Source organism: Labrus mixtus, chromosome 2 (genome assembly GCF_963584025.1).
Source record: "Labrus mixtus chromosome 2, fLabMix1.1, whole genome shotgun sequence".
NCBI classification, from domain to species: domain Eukaryota; kingdom Metazoa; phylum Chordata; class Actinopteri; order Labriformes; family Labridae; genus Labrus; species Labrus mixtus.
In genome coordinates, this window is record NC_083613.1 from 4,244,325 (window position 1) to 4,266,118 (window position 21,794).

At 39.8% G+C, this 21,794-nt stretch overlaps 3 protein-coding genes across 3 annotated transcripts; 1 reads left to right on the forward strand and 2 right to left on the reverse strand.

Moving 5' to 3' along the window:
• Positions 1-229: 229 nt before the first annotated feature.
• LOC132981859 (polycomb group RING finger protein 2-like) lies at positions 230-11,167 on the forward strand. Its single transcript, XM_061047969.1, has 9 exons — positions 230-388; positions 1,021-1,148; positions 1,908-2,004; positions 2,108-2,163; positions 2,257-2,386; positions 3,293-3,332; positions 3,465-3,563; positions 7,491-7,571; positions 9,901-11,167. The coding sequence occupies exons 2-9, from the start codon at positions 1,031-1,033 to the stop codon at positions 10,279-10,281; spliced, it is 1,002 nt and encodes a 333-aa protein (XP_060903952.1). The 5' UTR covers positions 230-388; positions 1,021-1,030; the 3' UTR covers positions 10,282-11,167.
• Positions 11,168-13,507: 2,340 nt separating this feature from the next.
• On the reverse strand, positions 13,508-15,604 carry LOC132981661 (CDGSH iron-sulfur domain-containing protein 3, mitochondrial-like). Its single transcript, XM_061047643.1, has 3 exons — positions 15,413-15,604; positions 14,284-14,394; positions 13,508-14,203 (listed from the first exon to the last, which is right to left on the reverse strand). The coding sequence occupies exons 1-3, from the start codon at positions 15,497-15,499 to the stop codon at positions 14,018-14,020; spliced, it is 384 nt and encodes a 127-aa protein (XP_060903626.1). The 5' UTR covers positions 15,500-15,604; the 3' UTR covers positions 13,508-14,017.
• Positions 15,605-16,813: 1,209 nt separating this feature from the next.
• LOC132981667 (CDGSH iron-sulfur domain-containing protein 3, mitochondrial-like) lies at positions 16,814-21,119 on the reverse strand. Its single transcript, XM_061047654.1, has 3 exons — positions 20,904-21,119; positions 19,514-19,630; positions 16,814-17,516 (listed from the first exon to the last, which is right to left on the reverse strand). The coding sequence occupies exons 1-3, from the start codon at positions 20,997-20,999 to the stop codon at positions 17,328-17,330; spliced, it is 402 nt and encodes a 133-aa protein (XP_060903637.1). The 5' UTR covers positions 21,000-21,119; the 3' UTR covers positions 16,814-17,327.
• Between the last annotated feature and the right edge of the window lie 675 nt (positions 21,120-21,794).

A 21,794-nucleotide genomic window follows, 5' to 3' on the forward strand; every position in this document is an offset into this window, starting at 1 on the left:
GCAGGCCCTCATCCAGTCCTGCAGACAGAATAATTTACAATCTATAGTCAGACTGAGTGAGGGCGGGGCGGAGCACACTGCGCTGCAGTTTGTTCAAATAAATTAACAGACTAAATAGAGGAGCAAAAATTAAAATCACATGTGATGCATTGCTAGTGCAAAAATAAATACAGTGTGTAAAAAAGTGAGCAGGGGCCTGCAGAGGAGATACCCTGCATGCCCCGAGAAGCGAGGCGACAAAATAATATCACGTGATCCAAAATGGGCAGTCCTCTGACGGTGCTGAAAAAAAAGCCATTTTCTGGCGCTGCTGCAAATTCTGTCCAAGTCCAAATAATTTACCTGGATCCTCGCTGGGAGGAGAGGGACTCTTTTATGTCTTAAACAGGTAGGAACGAAAGCATCGGTGATTGTTGTTTAGCGGGCTGATCGGCCCCGCTGTTTGCTGAGGCGCAACACAAAGTGCACGGTGTCACATTTTGAGTCTCTCTTGTTCGCCTCCTCATAGAAGCCCTGTCAGTGAATTTAAGATGGCTGCTTTGTGTACCAGTGTGATTTTCTGTGCCCCCTGCACCCCCCCCCCCCTCCTCACTGATGGGGATCTATGTGGATGTGTTCGGTTCTGATGGCCGGTCGGACCAGCGGAGCTCCGGGGGGAAAGCAAACGCTCTTTGTTGCCCCGCTGCTGGTCGAGATGCACAAGATGAGGCCACACAGGGGCGATTCAATAGTCGGCTGCTGTGTACCAGCAAACAGCCTGCACTTTAGCTGCACGACTCCTTGCTTTCCCCCACGTTATTTACCCCTACAACATGAGGCTCCAGTTGTTTTGATTTACCACCATTGCTACGAGTTTGTGGTTTCTCAATCTGCTGTGCCAAGGACGAGCTGCAGACACTGTCTCTGATTGACCATATGGGATGGATCTGTTAGTAGCCTATCACAATATTTAGATGTGTGTCCCCCTCTGTGTAACAAGAACCTCTTGTGTTTTGTATGTGCCCCCCCCCCCCCCTGCAGATCTGCCCAGATGGATAAAATGCAGCCCAACCGGATTAAAATCACAGATCTGAATCCACATCTCACATGTCCACTGTGCGCTGGGTACTTAATTGATGCCACAACCATCGTAGAGTGCCTGCACTCATGTAAGTTCCCCCCCCCCACACACACACACACATGAGAGCATCACCTCACATGCATGCAGTGTTTCTGTTTAGCCCTGTACAGCATTTGCATAGACCTTACAACAGTTTGCATATTCAGCAGAGCTCCTGCTCATGTTGTAGGTTGTACGGAGGCGAGTGTCATGTCATGAATCATATTCTGACCTACAGGAAGGGAACATAACGGTGCACGTGAAACAATCATTCCATGTTATTTCACACCTCTTAATGATGTGTTGATTTAACCCTAATGTTACAGTGGAGGCTGCTGATGCATCCATTGTGCTCAAATAGAAGTAGTTATAGCTGTATTACACTTAGTGATGTGTTTACAATTTTTCCCCTTCCCCAATACCGATTGTGATGCCTGAGCTTGAACATCAGCCAGTACAGAAAATGTGTCATTTCCCAGTTTGTTTACAGTGTACAGTGTCCTTCCTGTGTCTGCTGGAGAGAGATTTCTTTAACATGAAACTCCTTTAGGGATTGCAGCTTTAATGGTAGCTCAGTTATTTTTCACAGCTCTTAAAACAGTAGTTTCCTTTCTCATACATCAAATGTTTCAAACCCAATAGTTTCCTATTTGAAAGTCATGATTTTACAAGTAAGGATTTGCACATTTGAAACCAATTTCACTAGAGAACCCCTGCTTTACCACATGTGAACTTGATGTGGTTTTCTGTAAGGGTATCGGTGCTGCAGCATTTCAAGCATCACTCTGTGTCCTCTTTTCTCCTTTAGTTTGTAAAACTTGCATCGTTGCCTTCCTGGAGACAAATAAGTTCTGCCCGCGATGTGACGTCCAGGTTCACAAGACATGTCCACAGCTCAGTATCAGGTCGGTTTTGATGCTTTTTTTTTTTTTTGTTGGTCAGATATATTTTTTAAAGACACCGTTGGAGTGAGTTTGATCAAGATAACACATTTTCTTTCTTTTCTAGAGCGGACAAAACTCTACAAGATATCGTATATAAGCTTGTTCCAGGGTTATTCAAAGGTGAGGATGTGTTTTTTTTTACGTCTCAGTTTTTTTTTGCAATCGTTTTCCATTCATCTATGACACCTATGTTTTGCCCGCTGCGCCTCTCAGATGAAATGAAACGGAGGCGGGACTTCTACGCAGAGAATCGTGTGCTGGAACCAGGGGAAGTGGTGGAGACGTTCAATATAGCAGAGGATGAAATCATCAGTCTGTCCATACAGTTCTATGAGAGGAACAAGTGAGTCAATCATTTGTCATTTTGATACAAAAAACATGAGTGAGGATTCTTCATGTTGAGTCTAGTTAGTGAAGAGTTGTGTGGAAACAATGAGATGTAGCTGTAAGGTCAGACACAAACAAGAAAGGAGAACATGGTAGATTCATTCTACGGCTGTCATTACTTCATAGATGAGGGTCTGGAAATATTTGCAGTTAATAATTTGAGCAACCCTCACATCTTACCCTAATGTGCTTATGACTTGGGACTGCTACGCTGAACTAAAAGTAAACAAAACAGATCGTCCTCACTGATCCCTCCATTCAGCCACCAGTTAGCAAGTCCCACATCGTGACACTGTTGGCCTTTGTGCCACGCCAAAGTCATTTCACTTTCTCTTGTGTTAGCAGCGTGTTTTATACTTTAAATGCAAATCCAGAAAGAAGCTCATTTGTTTTTTGACTGTGAGCTGAACGATTGGATTTATTTTGTTTCCTTGAACACAGACGACATTGAGTTGTCCCAGGCTATATGAACCCTTCATGTTTAGTGGATGGAACACTTTGAGTTCTTCACTTCTCAAACACAAAATGACTGAAATGATTGGTGCATTCTTTGCCACTCAATCACAGTAGCAGGTTTGAGATTTCACCCTTAGCGTTGTCAGCAGGGCTCAGTTGGGTTGGGGGCAGCTGTGGCTCATTTACCATTTAACTTTGACCTCTGGTATAGAATAAATAAAATATGAAATGAAGTCTCATATTAAACAGAAATGAAAAAGAGTGAGTAAGAACTGTGTAAACCCTCCAAAAGGTTTCTCTCATACCTGGCACATTTCTCTGGACATGTTTCCTGTAGTTGTGGTAAGAAAGTTCTATGTATATAATTTTTTAACCCTTTTCTTTGTATTTAATTTTTTCCTTGCAGAAATAATGAGATGCAGCATGCAGAGTTGGAAGGAGACAAGGTAGAGGCTGATTTGAGAATTAAGAATAGTTCTTAGTATTTGAAGCCTACACACTTTTTATGTTTTATTGTGGGTTTCTGCTCCTCATCTTGTACTTATGTTTCTCCTATCTGCTCTTTTCTTTGCTCTCAGTCCAATGGTAAACGCTTCCTGCAGTGCCCGGCAGCCATGTCCGTCATGCACTTAGCAAAGTTCCTCCGAAGCAAGATGGATATTCCCAACACTTATCGGGTAAATAGACACTCTTGTGGGTTTCAGTTCTTTGGTAAACTTCAGGTTCAAGGCACAATAGTATACATTTTTTAATTCTCAGTAACATCATCAAAACAGAGGTCGCATCTTATCAGGTTTCATGAACTTTGAAATGTCACTTTGATATGTGAGCCGTCAACTGTGGCCTTTTCACATATTCCACAAAAGTCCCAAAATGTTCATGGGCAGCTGCATTTGTGGACGCAAACGCCCAGACTTCTTGCTGCCACTGTGCAGAAACATTGTCTGCGTGAAGTGTGAACGCAGTAGGTAATATTGTGGATAATGCACTGCGAGCTAGTGACAGCCGTTATGATGTTTGTCCCCTGGGATTAGAGGGAAACTGGCATGATCTTCTTTGTGCATTTCAAACTCTTTTCTGCTTGCCACTATATATTTACCACTCATCAGTTAAGCATTGATATAGAGGTGCAAACTGTCATCAAAACGTCTCACTCTTTTACATTGTTCACCATGATACATGTGTCAACAGGTCTGGAAGATTTGAGTGGCAGCCTGTCCTGAAATCTTCTAGACATTTTCAGAAGTGCATTTTCTGAAGTGCTCCGAAGAGGCCACATCAGAAGTGGCCAAACTTAAAGACAGAATGTGAGACATTCTACACATTCTGTTAATACAGCAGAAATCAATATATCCTCTTTTAATGTGTCTCTGAGTCATGACTGTCTACAATGAGTGAGAAGCGTGAGTCTCACCAGCTGTACAGTTGTCATGTTCACATCATGTTCACATCATGTTCACATCATGTTCACATCATGTTTACATCATGTTTACATCATGTTCACATCATGTTCACATCATGTTTACATCATGTTCACATCATGTTCACATCATGTTTACATGGATGGGACGGCCTTGCGTATAAAGCTATTTCAGTTAAGGACTAGAGAAAATAAAATAAAATGTCATTGAAAATGACATACAAACATTGAAAACATAAAAATAGAGCAAAACAGGACATACAGTATGTAGACAATATAACAAAATCAGGACTATTCACTACAAATCTTTCTGACATCAACGCATTTCTGAGTCAATTTGTATCTAGAAAAAGACAAAAATCATCAAGTAAATAAAGATGGTACGGTATCTTATTGAGTACTGTCCTCGAGATGCACTGGTAGGTATAGGTTATTGATTTGTCTAGTTGAGCAATAGTTCACTTGAGAATTAAAAATGAAAAATGCTTTAAAGCTTTCTGGCAAGTTTGCACTCATGTATTTAACTTTAAAAATAAATAAATATAAATTATTTGAAGAAAGTTAATATCAAAGATTGTCAATATGTTACATACATATACCCTATGTTGCATCACAGGACTTGGAAAAAGTTGCCATTCTGACAAAACGTTTCTGGAGTAATAGAATTTTATGAAGATATGTTTGGAAAGTGCTGGCCCATACAATATTACAAAAAGTAAGATACGGATATATTAGGCTGTAATATAATGTTGAGATACAAGAAGAGTGTAAAAAAACACAAATGTTTTCTAGTAATCCCCAGAGATTTTGTAACCTTACTACAGACAAAGCTGATGTGATCTTTCCATGTAAGTTTCTCATCAATTAAGATCCCTAAGAATCTTGTTGATGTTACTTTAGTCATTTCTTCATCATTTATATACAATTTCACCATTTCAGAGTTATATTTCATTTTTCCAGCAAATATCATGAAGTTAGATTTTTTCACATTTAATGCCAATTTATTGGTTTTAAACCATATTGAATATGCAAGAATGCCATTATTTACTTAATCCATGAGTTCTGACAAATTTTTACTGGAGACAAGTAAATTAGTATCATCTGCAAATAATAATGGGCATATTGTGTTTGATACTGTTGCAAGATGGTTAATGTATATGAGAAACAGAAACAGTGGGACCCCACACTGCATCATAGTTCTCTCAGACTCTACACCATTTATGTTGACACACTGCTGTCTGATATATACATAATTACTGAGCCACTCCAGGACATTTCCATTAAATCCATATCTATATAATTTAGCTACTGACATTTCATGATTTACAGCATCGAATGCTTTAGAGAGATCCAGAAAAATACCACATGAAAACTCTTTCTTTTCTAATGCAGAATGAATCTTGTCCACTAGTTGTAAGAGGGCCATATAGGCGGAGTGATTTTTTTTGGAATCCATACTGGTGTTCATACAGTATATAATGCATGTTCAAATGTTTGAGGATGCGTTTATATACTAGTTTTTCTAATATTTTGGAAAAGCATGGAAGAACTGAGATGGGACGGTAGTTTGTAAAATGTCCTGGATCACCCGATTTAAAAAGTGGAATAACCTTTGCCAGTTTGAGATCAGAAGGAACAGTACCAGTTTCCATGGACATCGTAAAAACATGCAACAGCGGTTTCAATATTGATCTTTTTACCTCTTTAACAAGGGTTGCACTAATGCCGTCATGACCCGGGGCAGATTGTTTTAGCTCTATTATAATGTAATTTATCTCATTACAGTTAAGAGGTTCAAACGAGCAAAATGATGGAAAGCTACCTCTGATGTAATCGGTTGGACTTTCATTTGTGTTTCCAAACTGCTTAGAGATGGAAGTTCCCACATTCACAAAAAACTCATTGAATTTGCAAGCAACATTGAAACGACTTGTGATGGATGTTTTCCCATCAGGAAGTCTCTGAAGCGATTTTCTTGAAGACAAATCAAATCTTTGTAGAATGTCTTTTGCTGTTCCAAGAGTTCATGAACCACCATGAGTGAAGCAGTATCTTCATCTGATTGCTTTTTCGGAGGCATCCCTGTTCCTGCACTGGGCCTGGCCTGGTGTTGACTGGATTGGCTGCTGCTGGAGCTTGGGCCTTGATCACTTAAATCCACAGATTTCACTTTCAGTCACAAATTACATTCATGATAGATGAAGAGGACACTTAACAGCAAGAGATGAAGTTTTGGTGGAACACTCAGGATTGTGGTGATTTCTGACAGATTGCTGCTGCTGCTCACACTGCTGCACTACTCTTTGTGATCGGCTGACTTCTTTGTTTGTTCATTTTCTGGCAGCTGTTTATAATACGCCTTCTTTACTGCTGCTATGGAGGCTCAGCGACCAAGTTAACCAAAGTGTGCTAACATTAGCCCGCTAACACAACCATGAAGTGCCACAGATAATTGCAGCTCGAGCAAAGCTGCTTGCGCTTAATGGTGCTTTAATTAAGGTGCGTTCTAATTGATAACTCCTTTGTGTGAACGCGAGTGGAGAGTGGTTAGAGGAGAGCGGAGGCTTCAGAATAGGTGGTGTCACCAGACATAAGTTTGTTGTTTGTTTTGGTTTAGTGCTGGTGCTCAAGGGCGACATCTACTGGATCAAAAAGTCACACCTCTCACTGGTGACCATGCCTGGCGAGCTTAACACCTGGTTGAGTTGAGTGATGCATTATCATCTGTTGGAGCTATTTAGTTGTTGTTAGAATTAGTTTTGGTATTTAGTTTACTAATATTTGGGTGTTGTTGTTTATTTAATTATTCTACACGTTTTCTTTATCTAGAATAGATTTTGGGTAATATTTTCTTTTTTCTAGTTATTTGTTTAGTAAATTTAGTTTTGTATTAGTATTTTTGTTAGGTATTTTGGGTAACACTGTGGGCACTAGAGGTTATTTAAGTAAGAGGCAGGTAGAGGACCAGCATGCACCTGGGTGGGTGCACCTATTGTTTTTTACCAGCGCAAGAGAGGCAGTAGGAGCCACGATTTTCTTTGTTCTTTTGTTTGCTTTCTTTTGAACCAAACAAACCACCAAAAACCTGCAGATCTCTTGCATGGACATTGGACAAATAGCCACTACATCATCCATCAGTTCTGCTGGTCACATCGTGGTAACTGTTTTGTTCACTGTGTTACAGGTGGAGGTGTTGTATGGAGACGAGCCGTTGAAGGACTACTACACACTAATGGATATTGCCTACTTTTATGAGTGGAGACGGGTGAGTGACGACTTTAATTTGGTTTACCTGTCGACCACAAAAAAAACTAACCTTACAGTGACGATCACTCTTGTGTTTGCTGTATTAAGCATAATAGGCTAAATATTCAGTCTGCATGTTTGTGGTAAAGATAAAAAGCTGTAAGTTTGAGTGCCTGTTCATGAAGGTTGTAAGTCAGGTGACCTTAACGTTAGCCTGTTGTTAGTCATGTCATGGAGATCTTACACTTTGTGCAGTTATTTAATCCCAAAATAGAAAGTATCATGACCATTGATCTACACAAACCACAAGCTTTAACCAAGAAGCAGACAGCTGGATGCAGAGTTCAGTAGGGATAGCAGACATACTTTTCTATCTACATGACCACACATGACTACATATAGATCTTAATTTGACATTACTGCTTACATATGTTTAACTTGGGTAACAGGTGACTAACTGTTAGTGTAATCTACTGCTGTGAACGTTTAGATAGATGGATCCTCAGTGTTGTAACTGCTAACATAACTCCAACAGAAGGGTCTGCTCGTTTAGGTTTAATTTTTTCCCTTCATGAGGAGTGCCCATTTTTTCAATTCCCGATAAGAACAGAGATAATATATTGTGAGTAGATTCACATAGTAATACAGTGTTGTTGTTGAAATGTTCCTTATGATAAACCAACTCATTACTTCTTTTATTCTTCTCACAAAACAGAAACAACTTTGATAGTTTTTTAAAAATGTATTTATATTATTATTTTTTGGGATTTTTAAGGCTTTCTTTAGAGACAGGACTGTGGATAGAGTCAGAAATCAGAGAGAGAGAGAGAAAGTGGGGAATGACATCCTAGAAAAGGACCTAAAGGTTGAACCCGAAACTGGGCCGACCCCACAGAGGACCTCCGCACATCATCATCATCATCATCATCGACCTTTATTTAAGTTCTCGGAGAGATCTTTGAGGGTGACCCTCATTTACAATGATGCCGAGAAAACATACATAAATGATAAACAACGAGAAATGAGATAAAGCTACTACAGAAAATAAAATCAATAAAAGAGCAATAACAACAATAAAACACTAAAATAATTTAAAAGATGAAATTACTGCAGTGATAAGTCAGTAATTAAAATCAAATCAAACAGTTACAGTCAGGTATTGGGCGGTTAAAAATAATATTTCTAAAGTGTCCATAAGGGATAAAAGTGCTCAAGTTCAGGTCCTGTTGTAAAATATTCCAGGAGTTTGCAGCACTAACACTGAAAGCAGTTTTCCCCAGGTCAGTCCTGGCATGAGGAACCTGGAGAACCAGCCTCACATGGGGCATGCGCACCAACAACTACGCCACCGGAACCCCAACTTTGATAGTTTGAATATGTTCTCTTTTAGGATAAGGCTGTTAATGTTACCAAATCGAATGAAAGACAAAAAATCGAACTACTCTCAAACCACTCCGTCTCAGCATCTCAGTGTCTCTCTGGTTCCCAGCCCAAACACTTTAATTTCCACTGAAACTGTACCGTTAACAAAAAGTGACCACAGACACACACTCTCATCTTTCTAAAGAGGGCCCAGTCTTTACTTACTCAACATTACCAAAACTGTTTAGTGGACTTGTTTCAGTGCACAGTTGTATGACAGTGGACTGAAAGGTTATAAAAGGTCAAGTACGGTTAGTTTTCTGAGGGTCGTGTTGCACTTGTAAATTAAAGACCTGGTAACATATTGTCACGTTTATAATTAAAAACCATGAATTTACTTAAAGGCTTTCTATGTGATTTTTCACACTTAAATGTAATATAAATCAAGTATATCCTCTGAAAATAACTCTGTGAGTCATGACTGTCTACAATGGGTGTAACACCCGAGTCCCACTGTCTGTGATGTTTTCAGAGTTTTCAGAGTCCTATCTTCACTTTGTTTACATCACCAGGACGGCCGGCTGACTCCTCCCCTCATGTATAAAAGTTGTTTAATTGAGGGACTAGAGAAAAGAAGAATAACATACTGTACTCACTGCTTAACTGTGTTTCTAGATCACGCTCATTTCAGGTAAATTTACATGCAGTGTGAAGATACGAGCATAATAAAGATCGCTAGCATTAGCATGCTAACACAACAATGCAGCACGAGTTGTTTTGGTTTCATGCTGGTGCTCAAGGGTGACATCTGCTGGATCAAAAAATCACATATAAAGACTTTAACAAATGTCTTGCTGGACATTTTTGACTTGGCTTTAAATCCACTCTTCCACTTCTGTCTGGACGTTTTGACCAGGTGTTGACAAAATCTAAAACATCCTCTTTAATGCACGGTCTTCATGATGTGTGTGTGTTCCTCTGCGCAGACCGGACCCATCCCCTTGCAGTATCTGGTCAAACCCAACCGAAAGCGCAGGAGGCTGTCTCAGTCTGCCGCCCAGGGCCACTCTGACGGCGTCAACACAAGCCCCACGTCCGAGAGCGACTCCCAGAGCGACAAGGTCCACAGTCCCGCTGCGGCCCAGCCCCCCAGAGCCTCCTCGCAGTCCAGCCCCGCGTCCCACAACCCCTCTTCTGCCATCCAAAGCTCCAACGGTCCCACCGTGCCCAACAACACTCAGCGACACACGCCGGCCTCCAAACAGGGCGCCAACACTCGGAAGGTGACTGTCAACGGCACGAGCTCCGGGGCCGGCAAAGAGGAGGCGAGGGGAGGAGACAAAAGCGGTTTGCCTCCGACGACCTAACTTGTGTGCGGGGGGGGGCAGCGGGGGGGAGGACAGTGTTTGAATTGCTCCCTTTTATTATTTCTACAGCCCAAACAGACGAGCTCCGGCATGTCCTCCTTCTGGACACACAGGAGGCGGATTACTGTCATCACCTTTCAGCAGGAAAAAGACTGAAAAGTGTAGCCAAATAGACACTTCTGTATGTATGTGCGTGTGTGTGTGTGCGCGTGTGTGTGCGTTTATGTGTGTTAGACTAGAACAGTGCACACATACAAACTGTACAGGATGTATCAAATGTGAGCATGTGTGCATACATATGTATAAACTTATCTTTTATACAAGATATTGTAATCGTTTTGTATTGTATATGCAGTGGGTCTGTTTCATTTCATCGCTCCAGCAGCAGCAACATTAAGCTCGGTCAAAGGAAAGGCGTTGTTGCGGTGTACGTCACTGCAGGAGGTCCATGTTAAGAAAAAAAGAAGCTCATCCTTGTCTTTGAACAGTAATGTTTATAACTGCTGTATAAGTGTCCAGTATATCCAAGCCCCTCATCAGGTAACACAGGTACATTACATATGACTATTGATGCACTTTGTTAAAGGTCAGATCACACAATCCCCAAAACCAGGAAGTATTTTTCAACAGGAGGCGGATTTTACATGTTCAGATTTCAAAGCACTACCACGCTCACAAAGCGAGACGTTTTGTCAACAGGACGCGTTTCTTTCTCTTGTGGCAGTCGAAGAACTCAAAAAAGGGATTTGGATATTCGGCCATGTATGTTGTAGTCCCATCAAGTTCAACATTCCTTTTTTTGTTTCTTTCCAACAAACAATGATACATTTTTTTTATCAGCCATATGTGCATGTTTTAGGTCAATAAAATGTTTACTTACTAGGTTTTTCTGACCTGAGTGTCCTGTTTATGATCCCCTGACTTTAACAGCTACCTGTTACGTCTCACTGGAAGAAGGTAAAACTACATCACAGCATCTTCTTCTTCTTCTTAATGCATTCATTCAACTGTCGATCTACATGTGGTGGTAAAGCTAACAAAACAGACACAAGAGTCACAGCACTTTTGATTTTTTGCAATTGCTTAAGACTCTGGAGAGACTGCATTACACACACCTAGGTAATATGGTCATAAAGGTGGGAACTGTAAAGCTAGACAATACAGATTTCCCTCATGATGCAGACATGTTGTAACTTAAAAGAAGCAAAGCCACAGATGTAAGCTAGCCGTGAGAATAATTCCTGATAAGCTTTGCTGATGAACTGATAACTTTAAGATCCATCTTTCATATTTAGTTGTACAACATGGATGTGTATGTCCTGATAAAGGACAAAGATGATGCAATAGTCTCTTCATTTGCAATTCTGTAGGTTGTATCATAACTAGGGCTGTCAAAACAATTACAAATGTTTATTGTGATTAACTGCAACATTTCAATAGTTAATAGAGATTAATTGCATTTTTATTCGCATGTTTGAAATTCCATTATTTCCCATATAAAAATAAAAAGTGTTAGGCTTGTACTGTCTTAAGCTGAGAGTACTTCAATTGTTTGAAATAAAGTGAGGACCGTCCAGCAGATTGAAGGTTATGACACTAGTTTAGGATAGGATAGTACTTTATTGATTATTGATTTTAAGCACAGATAAAGGAACTCGTAATGTATATAAAAAAAATGAAAACAGAGTCAACCACATGAACTGAGGATCTTTCTGGCTGTGAAACAAATCTCTAAACAACAAAAGAAAAATGTCACCTTTATCCAAAAACTCATCCTTAAATTAAAAAAAAGTCCTGAAATTTCTGAAAACTCAAAACTTCAGTTTGTTAAATAACTCTGCAATAAGAGAACCACTGTGAACTTCACCAGCAAACTTTCGTTTTCACATTTTAGACATGGGAAGAAGCGCAGCCACATAAAATGACTTTCCCTTTCGACCCAGGGAGTCAGTCTATCATATGATTCAGCATTGCATCTGTCAGAGCATGTCTACTGCTCGCTGTTATTTAGTAGTTTGACTAAAGCTTTTCTGAAAAGACTCAGACTTTACACGGTTTTCATAAGTATGTATGCCATAACTTGACTGATTTACTGTCATCTAAATATAACCGCAAACAAATGGATCTGAAATAAAAAAAACTGTTTTGCACAACGACTGTGAGGATAAAAAAAGTTAGATATCAGAGATATACTATGGTGCTGCTCACTGCTTCAGGGAAAGGGAAACAAAGCTCTGAAGGAGCAGCTTAGCCAGCTAGAAGACAGAAGGTAGGTGGAGGTTAGCCAGTTCCAGGAGCTCCGTCTCAAAGGGAGGGGGCATGAAAAAAAGACCATGACATTTATATGTTAAAGAAAAAAGTCCTAAAAGCTCAATCCCAATTCCACCCCTGAGCCTTACACCTAGGTTGAGTCACTTTTCATGGGTAGTTGCCCTTCGGGACAGACCTACAAGATTTTGGGGTTTGGAATCTTTAACCAGAAAATAAAGCAAGAGCACCATTCAATGTGTCAGATTTATTATATTGTTACTTACACATCAATATTGCATCAACATAAAACATTTTTTCTACTGATTTTAAAATGTTTCCATTAACTTATCAAAGATAATTATTGTCTTTTAGTGCAACTGTGGCAGAGTTTCATGTTACCGTGTCTTGGTTTGCAAAGATTTGAGTCAATTGTCTCCAACCACAGTGATCTGAAATTAAAAAAGTTCATTTGGAGGGTTAGAGGACTACAAGTCCTCGATCCACAAAAGAAGCGGGTCATCCAATCCTCTGTAGGAGAACTCAAACCACAGGGGTAGGACCAAGTGGTAAAGCTGAGTGAGAATTGGGAATCAGCCTAACATCACATTTAAATGTAAGGATGTTACATCATAGCCCAACTCACAATCTGGGATCTACTTTGTGTGACACGGTGTGCTCAGCAATACTAAGACAAATGATAAAACAGCCACAATCATGAGACATGTAAGGGTCAACAAGCTCTACTCCCTGACATCATACTGGATCAGGATGAAGGCGTAACACTTTCACTATTGAAAAATGTGTTGGTAGCATAAGATCATTTACTTTTATTTCTTTGTCTCAATCTGCACAGTCCGTACTTCGCCCGCTCTTTCACCAGACGCCCCTGCTCGATCAGTTATTGAATTTAGAGTTTTTCTTCATCCAATTATTTCTCAGGATTCTTGCTAACAATGACGTCAACTTCACTCACAACTCAGTATTACAGTAGTTTATTTCTTTAAATTCAACAAGGAAAGTGTCACATGTTAAAACATTGCCATAAAGACTACAGAAAAGACAACACATATATATTATTATATATTATATACCCAGAGGTGTAGTTTACACTTTGGCAGATTTTGGCAGATATTGGAGATCAGTTCATTGTCACATCTCCCCACTGATTCTGTAGGACAAAATATATATATATATACCTTTCTTCAAGTAAACACTTCACAGTATAGAACCTCTGCATGCTGTTTTTTTCTTCTTTCAGTGGATTCAGAACAATTCATACCCTTACCCATACAGTAGCTATCCCATGATCAAGCAACACTGCCTTTAAAATATGACACAGAAAGGAGGGACTATCTTCCCTTTCAGGCAAGAAACACTGACAAGACACAAGATTCAAACACTTGTGGTCGAACTGTTTACATGTGCACAAAGTGTGGATTCAGCAGCAGCATAAATGTGCAATTCAAAGTTTCCTCCTCCCTCCTCCTCAAGCGTCAGTTTGTCCATGTAGTGGTGCAGACACGATGAAGTCCTGCTTGTGCGTTCCATCACAGTAAGGTTGGTTGTTGGTGTACTTGCAGCCACACAGCCAGACTGTGGAGTCCTTTTCAGGGACAAAGCGCAGCGGGGACAGGCCCTGGGCTTTGGTTTTGTGGGCTCCATCACAAAAGGGCTAAAAAGAAAACATGTGAACAGAGAGGACAGAGGATGTAGTTTTGCAGAAAGGAGTAATACAGTAAAAGGTAGTTTTACCTGTTTCTTGCTGTGTCCACATGTGCACCACGAATACCGCTTTCCACCAACCAGCTCCACTTTGAACGGCTTCTTGGAGGGGATCACAGGTTGTGGAGGAATCGTTGAGAGCTGGATGTGCAGACGGGTCAGAAAAAAAGAACAGAGTGGTAACACTTGATGGTAAAAAAGAATCCTCTGGAGATACATTATCTGTACTCTGTCACGACTAAACATGTACTAACTCTAAAAATCACTTCACGAGTAATGGTCAGAGTTTTATTATTATAATATTGCTTGATCAATATCGTACGTCTTCAGAATTATCTTATCTGTGGCAGTGTTTCCCCCTAGGTTTACAGCTTTGGGGGGGGGGGGGGGGTGCGGGCACACGGACGCCGACACAAACACTTGAAGGAATCTTGTTGTTCATGTGTTACTTTTAATGACAGCTGTCCTTTTCTATCGGAAAGGTATCCTTAAATGACTTCTTTCCCTGATTTCCGACTCTATCCACTATCCTATCTCTACAATAAAGGCACAAAAAGCCCAAATATATATATATATCTATATTTATATTTTAATAACTTGAGCTTAAAGGGTGGGGGGGATGGTAGGGGAAACACTGTTGTCTTTCAGGACTGTGGGGAGAAGTTACAGATTGGGCTGTGTTACGATGGAACAAGCTCACACTTTAACATATTATTGGTTCAAGAATGCCCTTGTGCATTTAGCGCTCATCTGTTTGGACATCTTTCCATCACATCTTTTTGTTTTGAGCCCTTCTAAAAATGTCATTTCATTCATTGTTCATGTTAAACATGCTCAGGTGTCTCCACACTGTAAGGTCAAAGGTCGTGATCAGTCTGTGATTTAAATCAGCTGTGCTGGAGTAGGTGGCACTACTATTTTAGTTTCTTTACAAAACTTTATTGAGGTGGTTATTGTACGTGCACAGAAACTACCCGAAGGAAACTAAAGATAGACCCAATTCTTCCAGCATTCTTTTTTTCTAAATAATAAAGTATTTACTGACTTCCTGTTTGTCCTACATTTTAGATATGTTGATGAGAGACACGTGAACAGCCCAGCTACTTCACAAATGTTAGTCCAACTATGTATATAATATTAATATAATAACTCTACACACCTTTGAAGACACCGAAGCTGTTATCCAATGTTGTCCCAAGGTCAGCCTGATCCACCTGTGGTCTAATTTGTTCAACAACATGTTCATGTTTCCAGCTGGATAAACTTTAATACTGATTCAGATCACGTTAGCTGCTGCGTTAGCCGCGCACAACACTATTTAATTAAATGAAGACCCTTTAGTTAGACCACAGGTCATTCACACAGAGCCGAAACCAGAGTATAAAAACTGAGAAATATCAGAGGAGGGATCAAAACCATAGACTGGAAATATTACATCAAAACCAAAGCGCAACTGCTTCTTCTTCTCTCAGTTTATTGGCGGATCGTTAACAACTTGAAGGCGCACACCGCCACCTGCTGGACAGGAGTGTAACATCATCTCACTTCACTTTGACAGGTAGTCAGTAGCATGTTCGTTGCAGCTTGTCAGTGGCGGTTCTAGACCACTTTCACTGAGGGGGCCAAACTGGGGCCAGCTGTCAGAGGGGAACATTAAACCCAGGTGAAAAATAGACAAAGATGATCGCTTTAAAATAAATATATATATATCATGCCAAATAATAGCACACATCATTAAATACCACAACATAAAATACCATGATTCATATTTGTTTCAGTAACAGAATTTAATACTAGATTGTGAGTCCGGTTGTTGAGTCAAATACTGTGTATGTGTGGGGGGGCTGAGGGATGGCCACAGGGGGGACCAAGCTCCGTGTTAGAGGGACACTGGCCCCTGCCTAGAACCGGCCATGTAGCTTGTTAATGCAACATTCAAACTGTGCCCCTCCTCCCAGCCTCAGTCTAGTTAACTTAACTACATCCAGAATAAGAGAAAAACTTTCTAACCGTAGGTTGTGAATTAAAATGATGTCTCCCTCTTTTCCTCCTCTCAAGTTTCTTGCCACTCCCACTCCTTTGATTTTGTTTCTGTGTTCAGTTTTTCCATATATTAACTTGTTTTGAAGCTGATTTTGCAATTCTTTCTGAAACTTCATGACCTCAGAATCCAGAGTTGTTGAACGTCAGAGTTAAGTTTTCCAACTCTAAACAAAGTCAACAAAATGTCATTAATGAGATCCAGTGTGGATGTCGATCTCCTTCATCTGAAGGACATCACAGCTACAGCAAGTCTGAACAAATCTACTACTTTGTTTAAAGCTCAATAGATTTTTCTTTTTATTGCTTATTAAAGGCAACAGTTGGCATCCAGCGAGTTGCATTACTGCCTTACTACTTATAAATAATGTCAAGAAATAGAGAGAATAACAAAACGTCTCCACACATGCATTGAGGGCCTGAGGCCTGAGGTCATGTCCTTACATTGTGTTTTGAAAAAAATGTATGTGCTTTTTATAAACCAACTCTTTTATATTACAGTCACAAATTAAGACGTAAATACATCGAAACACAGTTGATTTTATTTGAAGATCGACCAATACAAATACATGACATGTCAGTTTTCACTTCTCTGTTTTGGCACAGTTCAAAATATGACTATTTATGTGTCAGACAACACAACTGTTTTTAATACATTCAACATTCATACATGAACAAGTGTTTATAAAAACATGTACACTTTTATTTATACAGTCAATATATCAGTTAGAATAGGACGAAGATAATAAAACAAATACATGATTCTTAAAAAGGCATGAAGCATATTTTGTTTTTCTACCAAATTTTAACCATTCATACAAATTTGCAGATCCCTGATAACCTGAAATGAAGAGTTCAAGCCGGTTACACCTGCAGGCTTATTAACAAATCACAGAGATACAATTGAATCAGATGTTGAAGCTGCTGTAGGTCAGCTTGAACACGATCAAGGTAGAATTACATGAATATTCTCCGCTTCATGTCATTGACAGTTTCTGCTCCGAGGTCTCCAGGTGTAGCGTCTTCAACACTGTTCATTTAAAAACTCCTTTCACCGACTTCACCACGTCCTGGAAGATGACCTTAAAGTGTGAGCCGTCACAGTACGGAGCGTTTTTAGTTTGCTTGCAGGCACACAGCATCACCGTTTGGTCCTTTTCAGGGGTGAAGCGTAAAGGCGAGATGCTCGGAGCTTTTGTCCTGTGAGCTCCGTCACAGTAAGGCTGCGAGAGAAGGACACAAGGTTAAAATGTCTCACTTTACAAAAAAAACGATTTAGTTTTTCACTTTTATTGCCCGCTTACTTTTCAAATGACTATGTACGTTTTTACCCCCAGCAGACAAACAAAGTACATGTCTTTACCATTATTAGCTTGCTACATAAGAAAAGGTTTGAGCACATCTTGACTTCTAATAATTTAACACATGATACCACTGACATTAAAACATTTAAACAGGATTATTAAGAAGCATGGAAAATTGTAATAGCAAGATTAAGGTTTATTTGACCAATGCACTGAATAATGTCCTGTTTCTGAACACTGCTAATTACTGTTTGATCTTTTTTATTTTCTGGTTTATTCTTTTACAGGTCGCATTTTGTTGTTGTTGTCATTTAAAGGCTTTATATGTGATTTTTTGATCCAGCAGATGTCGCCCTTGAGCACCAGCATGAAACCAAAACAACTTGGGCTGTATTGTTGTGTTAGCATGCTAATGCTATCGATCTTTACTATGCTCGTATCTTCACACTGCATGTAAATTTACCTGAAATGAGCGTGATCTAGAAACACAGTTAAGCAGTGAGTACAGTATGTTATTCTTCTTTTCTCTAGTCCCTCAATTAAACAACTTTTATACACGAGGGGAGGAGTCAGCCGCTGTCCAGGCGATGTAAACAAACTGAAGATAGGACTCTGAAAACATCACAGACAGTGGGACTCGGGTGTTACACCCATTGTAGACAGTCATGACTCACAGAGTTATTTTCAGAGGATATACTTGATTTCTATTATATTTAAGTGTGAAAAATCACATATGAAGCCTTTAAACATTGTTTATCTTAAAGTTACAAAATATATTCCATTCTCCTTGTGCTGATAACTGATATTCGACACCAGGACTTTGAGTTCAGGTAGTCAGTGGTCATGAGTTATTAGGTTCAAGAGAAATGATTAGCAGTCGTTAAATATGTTTCTGATTGGATACTGATCGGTCCTCTATCACTACATGTTCATGGTCCATAAACTGTAGCTACATATGGTCCTTTATCTCAGTCTATATCTTGATATAAAGTACAAATACCTCAGGTGTAACTCATACATTGTGTTTAGGTGTGGCAGTCTAACTTGAAGCACATGCTAAAGTCTTTATTATGACACACTGACAGGGCCGGCTTCAGCCATTTATTCAACCCTAAATGGGATCAGGACTCGGGTGTGAGTCAGAGGGAAAGGTTTGGAGAAAAGGTTTCAAACTGGCAGTAGGTTGATGTCTTACTTTTTATTCAGGACTCATTTGAAAACATGGGAGGTTAAGTCAAAGGTTGTGTCATGGGCGAGTGTTGATCTCTGCTATGCTCTTTCTTTAGAAGCTAAGAAAAGTAAACAGAACAGGCACAATTGTTCACTACTGGTTACAACTGTAATGTCATGTTGTGACACGTTAACAGGGCCGCTGAATGGAGGGGAAGTTAGGATCAAATCAAATTTAAACTGAAATTCTGCCTTTAAAAACTTGACAGGAGAGTGTTATGGTAATGATGTAACATGTTGTTGTCTGTAGAAATAAATAGGACTGCAGAATCAGATGTTTGAACAGGTCATGATGGAGGTGTGGTCATAGAAAGTCTCCAGTGTTAGTTTGGGCACAATGTGGTCCTGGCAGCACCCCTGCAAGTTTAAATCTGGTATGATAGATTATCAACAATTATCAACCTTATTTTAACCTACAGATTTAACGTACAGGATTTCTGGGTAATGAAGTCCGATGGTCTGTTTCAAAGTTGCCTAGATAAGGTTGTTTTACTTATATATTTTGTAAAATGTTAAAGTTACGCTGTGGCATTCCTCTTTACATTTGTGGGGATCATAAGGATATGAAACACATCCATAAAGATAGAATATGAATCAGCCTGCTTTCAACATTAAACTCATGAGCAGTAACTTAACAATTTAACTAAATGCTCAGCATATGGGCTTTACACGCTGTACATACTCACCTGTTTCTGACTGTGTCCACAGGCACACCAGGCATAGCGTTTTCCAGCAGTCACCTTCACTCTGCAGGGCAGCCTGGCTGCAGGGACGGGCTGTGTAGACTGCAGACAGAGTTGAACCTGCAGAAAAATAAAACAAAAAACATACCCCGTGGTTACATAGAAATTGAAAGTAAAAGAAAATAAAAGGAAATGGGAAATTTAAACCAGTGAGAAACTTGCTATAGTTCTGTGTTGCTGGCTTAAACTTGTTGGATAGACGTGCACACTGCACACAGAAGCAGAGCGTGGGATAGTTACAGATTAAGACGAAGACTGGCAACATACCCATCCCTCTCATTTTCAGCTGCCGAGACCCTCACCCACGCATTCATCACCTTATTAGAGTTATTAGACTACTGCAACAGTCTCCTCTACGGATCACCATCACACTCACTCAAGAAACTTCAATACATTCAGAACTCCGCTGCTCGACTTCTCACACACTCCCGCACCAGAGACCACATCACCCCGTTCTTCATGACCTCCACTGGCTCCCCATCCCCCAGCTCCTCACCATCACCTACAAAGCCCTTCACAACCTGGCCCCCCTCTACCTGTCTGATCTCCTCCACCAGCACACTCCCACCCACACTCTCAGGTCTGATGCAAACCTCCTGTCCTCAAATCCCTCAAAACTCACCTCTTCATCACTGCCTACAACCACTAACTCCCCTCCCCCTCTACATTACTTCTTCATTGTACTGCCCTCGTCGTTTTTTGTTTTGTTTTATTGTTTTATGTTTTTGTCAAAGCGTCTTTGAGTTTTCAGAAAAGCGCTATATAAAACTAATGTATTATTATTGTTATTATTATAAGTATATGAAAGAGTTAACATATTCAGCTCTTTAAATGTTTGTTTTTATTTGCAAAGGGGATGCAATAAGATTTTAAACAAATGAAACTACATACCTGCCAAATAATTAGCCTATTGGCTTCCAATAACAATAACTGTGTCTAGCATGTAAATGGACTTATTCACGTTTTATCTACTATTATCCTATTTCAGATTAATATCAATGAAATATATAAATATTAATGAATAAAGTCAGAACAGATCAGATGAATAAACAAGAACAAATAGACAGTTACTAAGTGGTTTAAAAAGCATACTGATGATGTTGAGTGACTGGGCCTTGCAGCTTCTTCAGAGGTAAAGGTGAATGAAGGGTGTGACGGTGAAAGCTTTGTAAAGAAAAGAAGACAGAACTGAAAAGCCGGGTACTGGTAATAATGACTCAGTACTTTAATAGGCTGCCACATTCGTGATGCATCAGTAAATTAAATATGAAAACAAGTCTAGGGCTGATAAAATGCACAGACTTTTAGTTTGAAAGCAACATTGAAAGCTCACCATCGAGGAAGAAGCAGCAGGTAACAGAAGGTGAGGACGTCTGGAGGTGAGCCTGCATCCTCTCTGCACTGCGACCAGGAAGCTGCTGGAGTTCATCAAGTCGTGATGTTTCTGCTTCTACTCAGAGAAGTAAGGACCCAGGTCTGGACGGTATGCTTCCTCGAAAACTTTCGTCTCCAGAAGTTACAACATGGCCCCTGCTGTCTGTTAAGAGAAGGTGATTGGTTTACGACTGTAAACAGAAGTCACTCCGCCCCTCCTCTTCCTCCCCGGGATCATTCATTTCATTCATAAAGCTGACTTAAAGGTAAAACACGGAACAAAACATCCTCATATAAGCAGACATTATCTGTAGCTTAAGCACTATTACAGATAAATGAGCTGCCTCTATTCTGCACTTATTTGCCAGTTGTTCAGGTTAATTCATTTGATCATTATGACTTCACTAAATAGAACTACATTTTGTCCCAAACTATAAACAATTTTGGGCCGAAAAAATAAACAACTATATCTTTATTTCCCCATTGCTCCTCTACAGAAACAGATTCCCCTTTAACAAGCCCCGCCCCTTTCTTTTAATGCTGACCAGTTAGAAAGCATGCCAACACTGTTTCTAAACCATGTGCACTGATGACAGCTGCTACTGATTAAAGACAAAGTGTTGCATGCTATTTTAATAGTTAGCAAGGCGAAGTTGGGCCAATAAACCCATAAATATCTACTTGATTTACACAAAACCAAAACTGACAATACAGTGTCTTTAACATGTTTGTAATCCATTCATAAACTTAACATCCCTTTGTTAACCACTAATGAAGACAAGAGTTATAACTCAAGCGCTTATGAATAGAACCTCATTTAGATAGAATCACCAATCTTCTTCTATTAATC

Bases quoted from the DNA above. Each gene is read 5' to 3' on its own strand.
- LOC132981661 (XM_061047643.1), bottom strand. From the start codon at position 15,499: ATGAACATGTTGTTGAACAAATTAGACCACAGGTGGATCAGGCTGACC. The intron at 14,395-15,412 runs GTGTGTAGAGTT...CTGCACATCCAG, and splicing joins CAGCTTCGGTGTCTTCAAAG to CTCTCAACGATTCCTCCACA. The intron at 14,204-14,283 runs GTAAAACTACCT...TTTTCTTTTTAG, and splicing joins GTGGACACAGCAAGAAACAG to CCCTTTTGTGATGGAGCCCA.
- LOC132981859 (XM_061047969.1), top strand. From the start codon at position 1,031: ATGGATAAAATGCAGCCCAACCGGATTAAAATCACAGATCTGAATCCA. The intron at 3,564-7,490 runs GTAAATAGACAC...ACTGTGTTACAG, and splicing joins ATATTCCCAACACTTATCGG to GTGGAGGTGTTGTATGGAGA. The intron at 7,572-9,900 runs GTGAGTGACGAC...TCCTCTGCGCAG, and splicing joins ACTTTTATGAGTGGAGACGG to ACCGGACCCATCCCCTTGCA.
- LOC132981667 (XM_061047654.1), bottom strand. From the start codon at position 20,999: ATGAACTCCAGCAGCTTCCTGGTCGCAGTGCAGAGAGGATGCAGGCTC. The intron at 19,631-20,903 runs GTGAGCTTTCAA...ATTTTTCTGCAG, and splicing joins CTGCTGCTTCTTCCTCGATG to GTTCAACTCTGTCTGCAGTC. The intron at 17,517-19,513 runs GTGAGTATGTAC...CTTCTCTCGCAG, and splicing joins GTGGACACAGTCAGAAACAG to CCTTACTGTGACGGAGCTCA.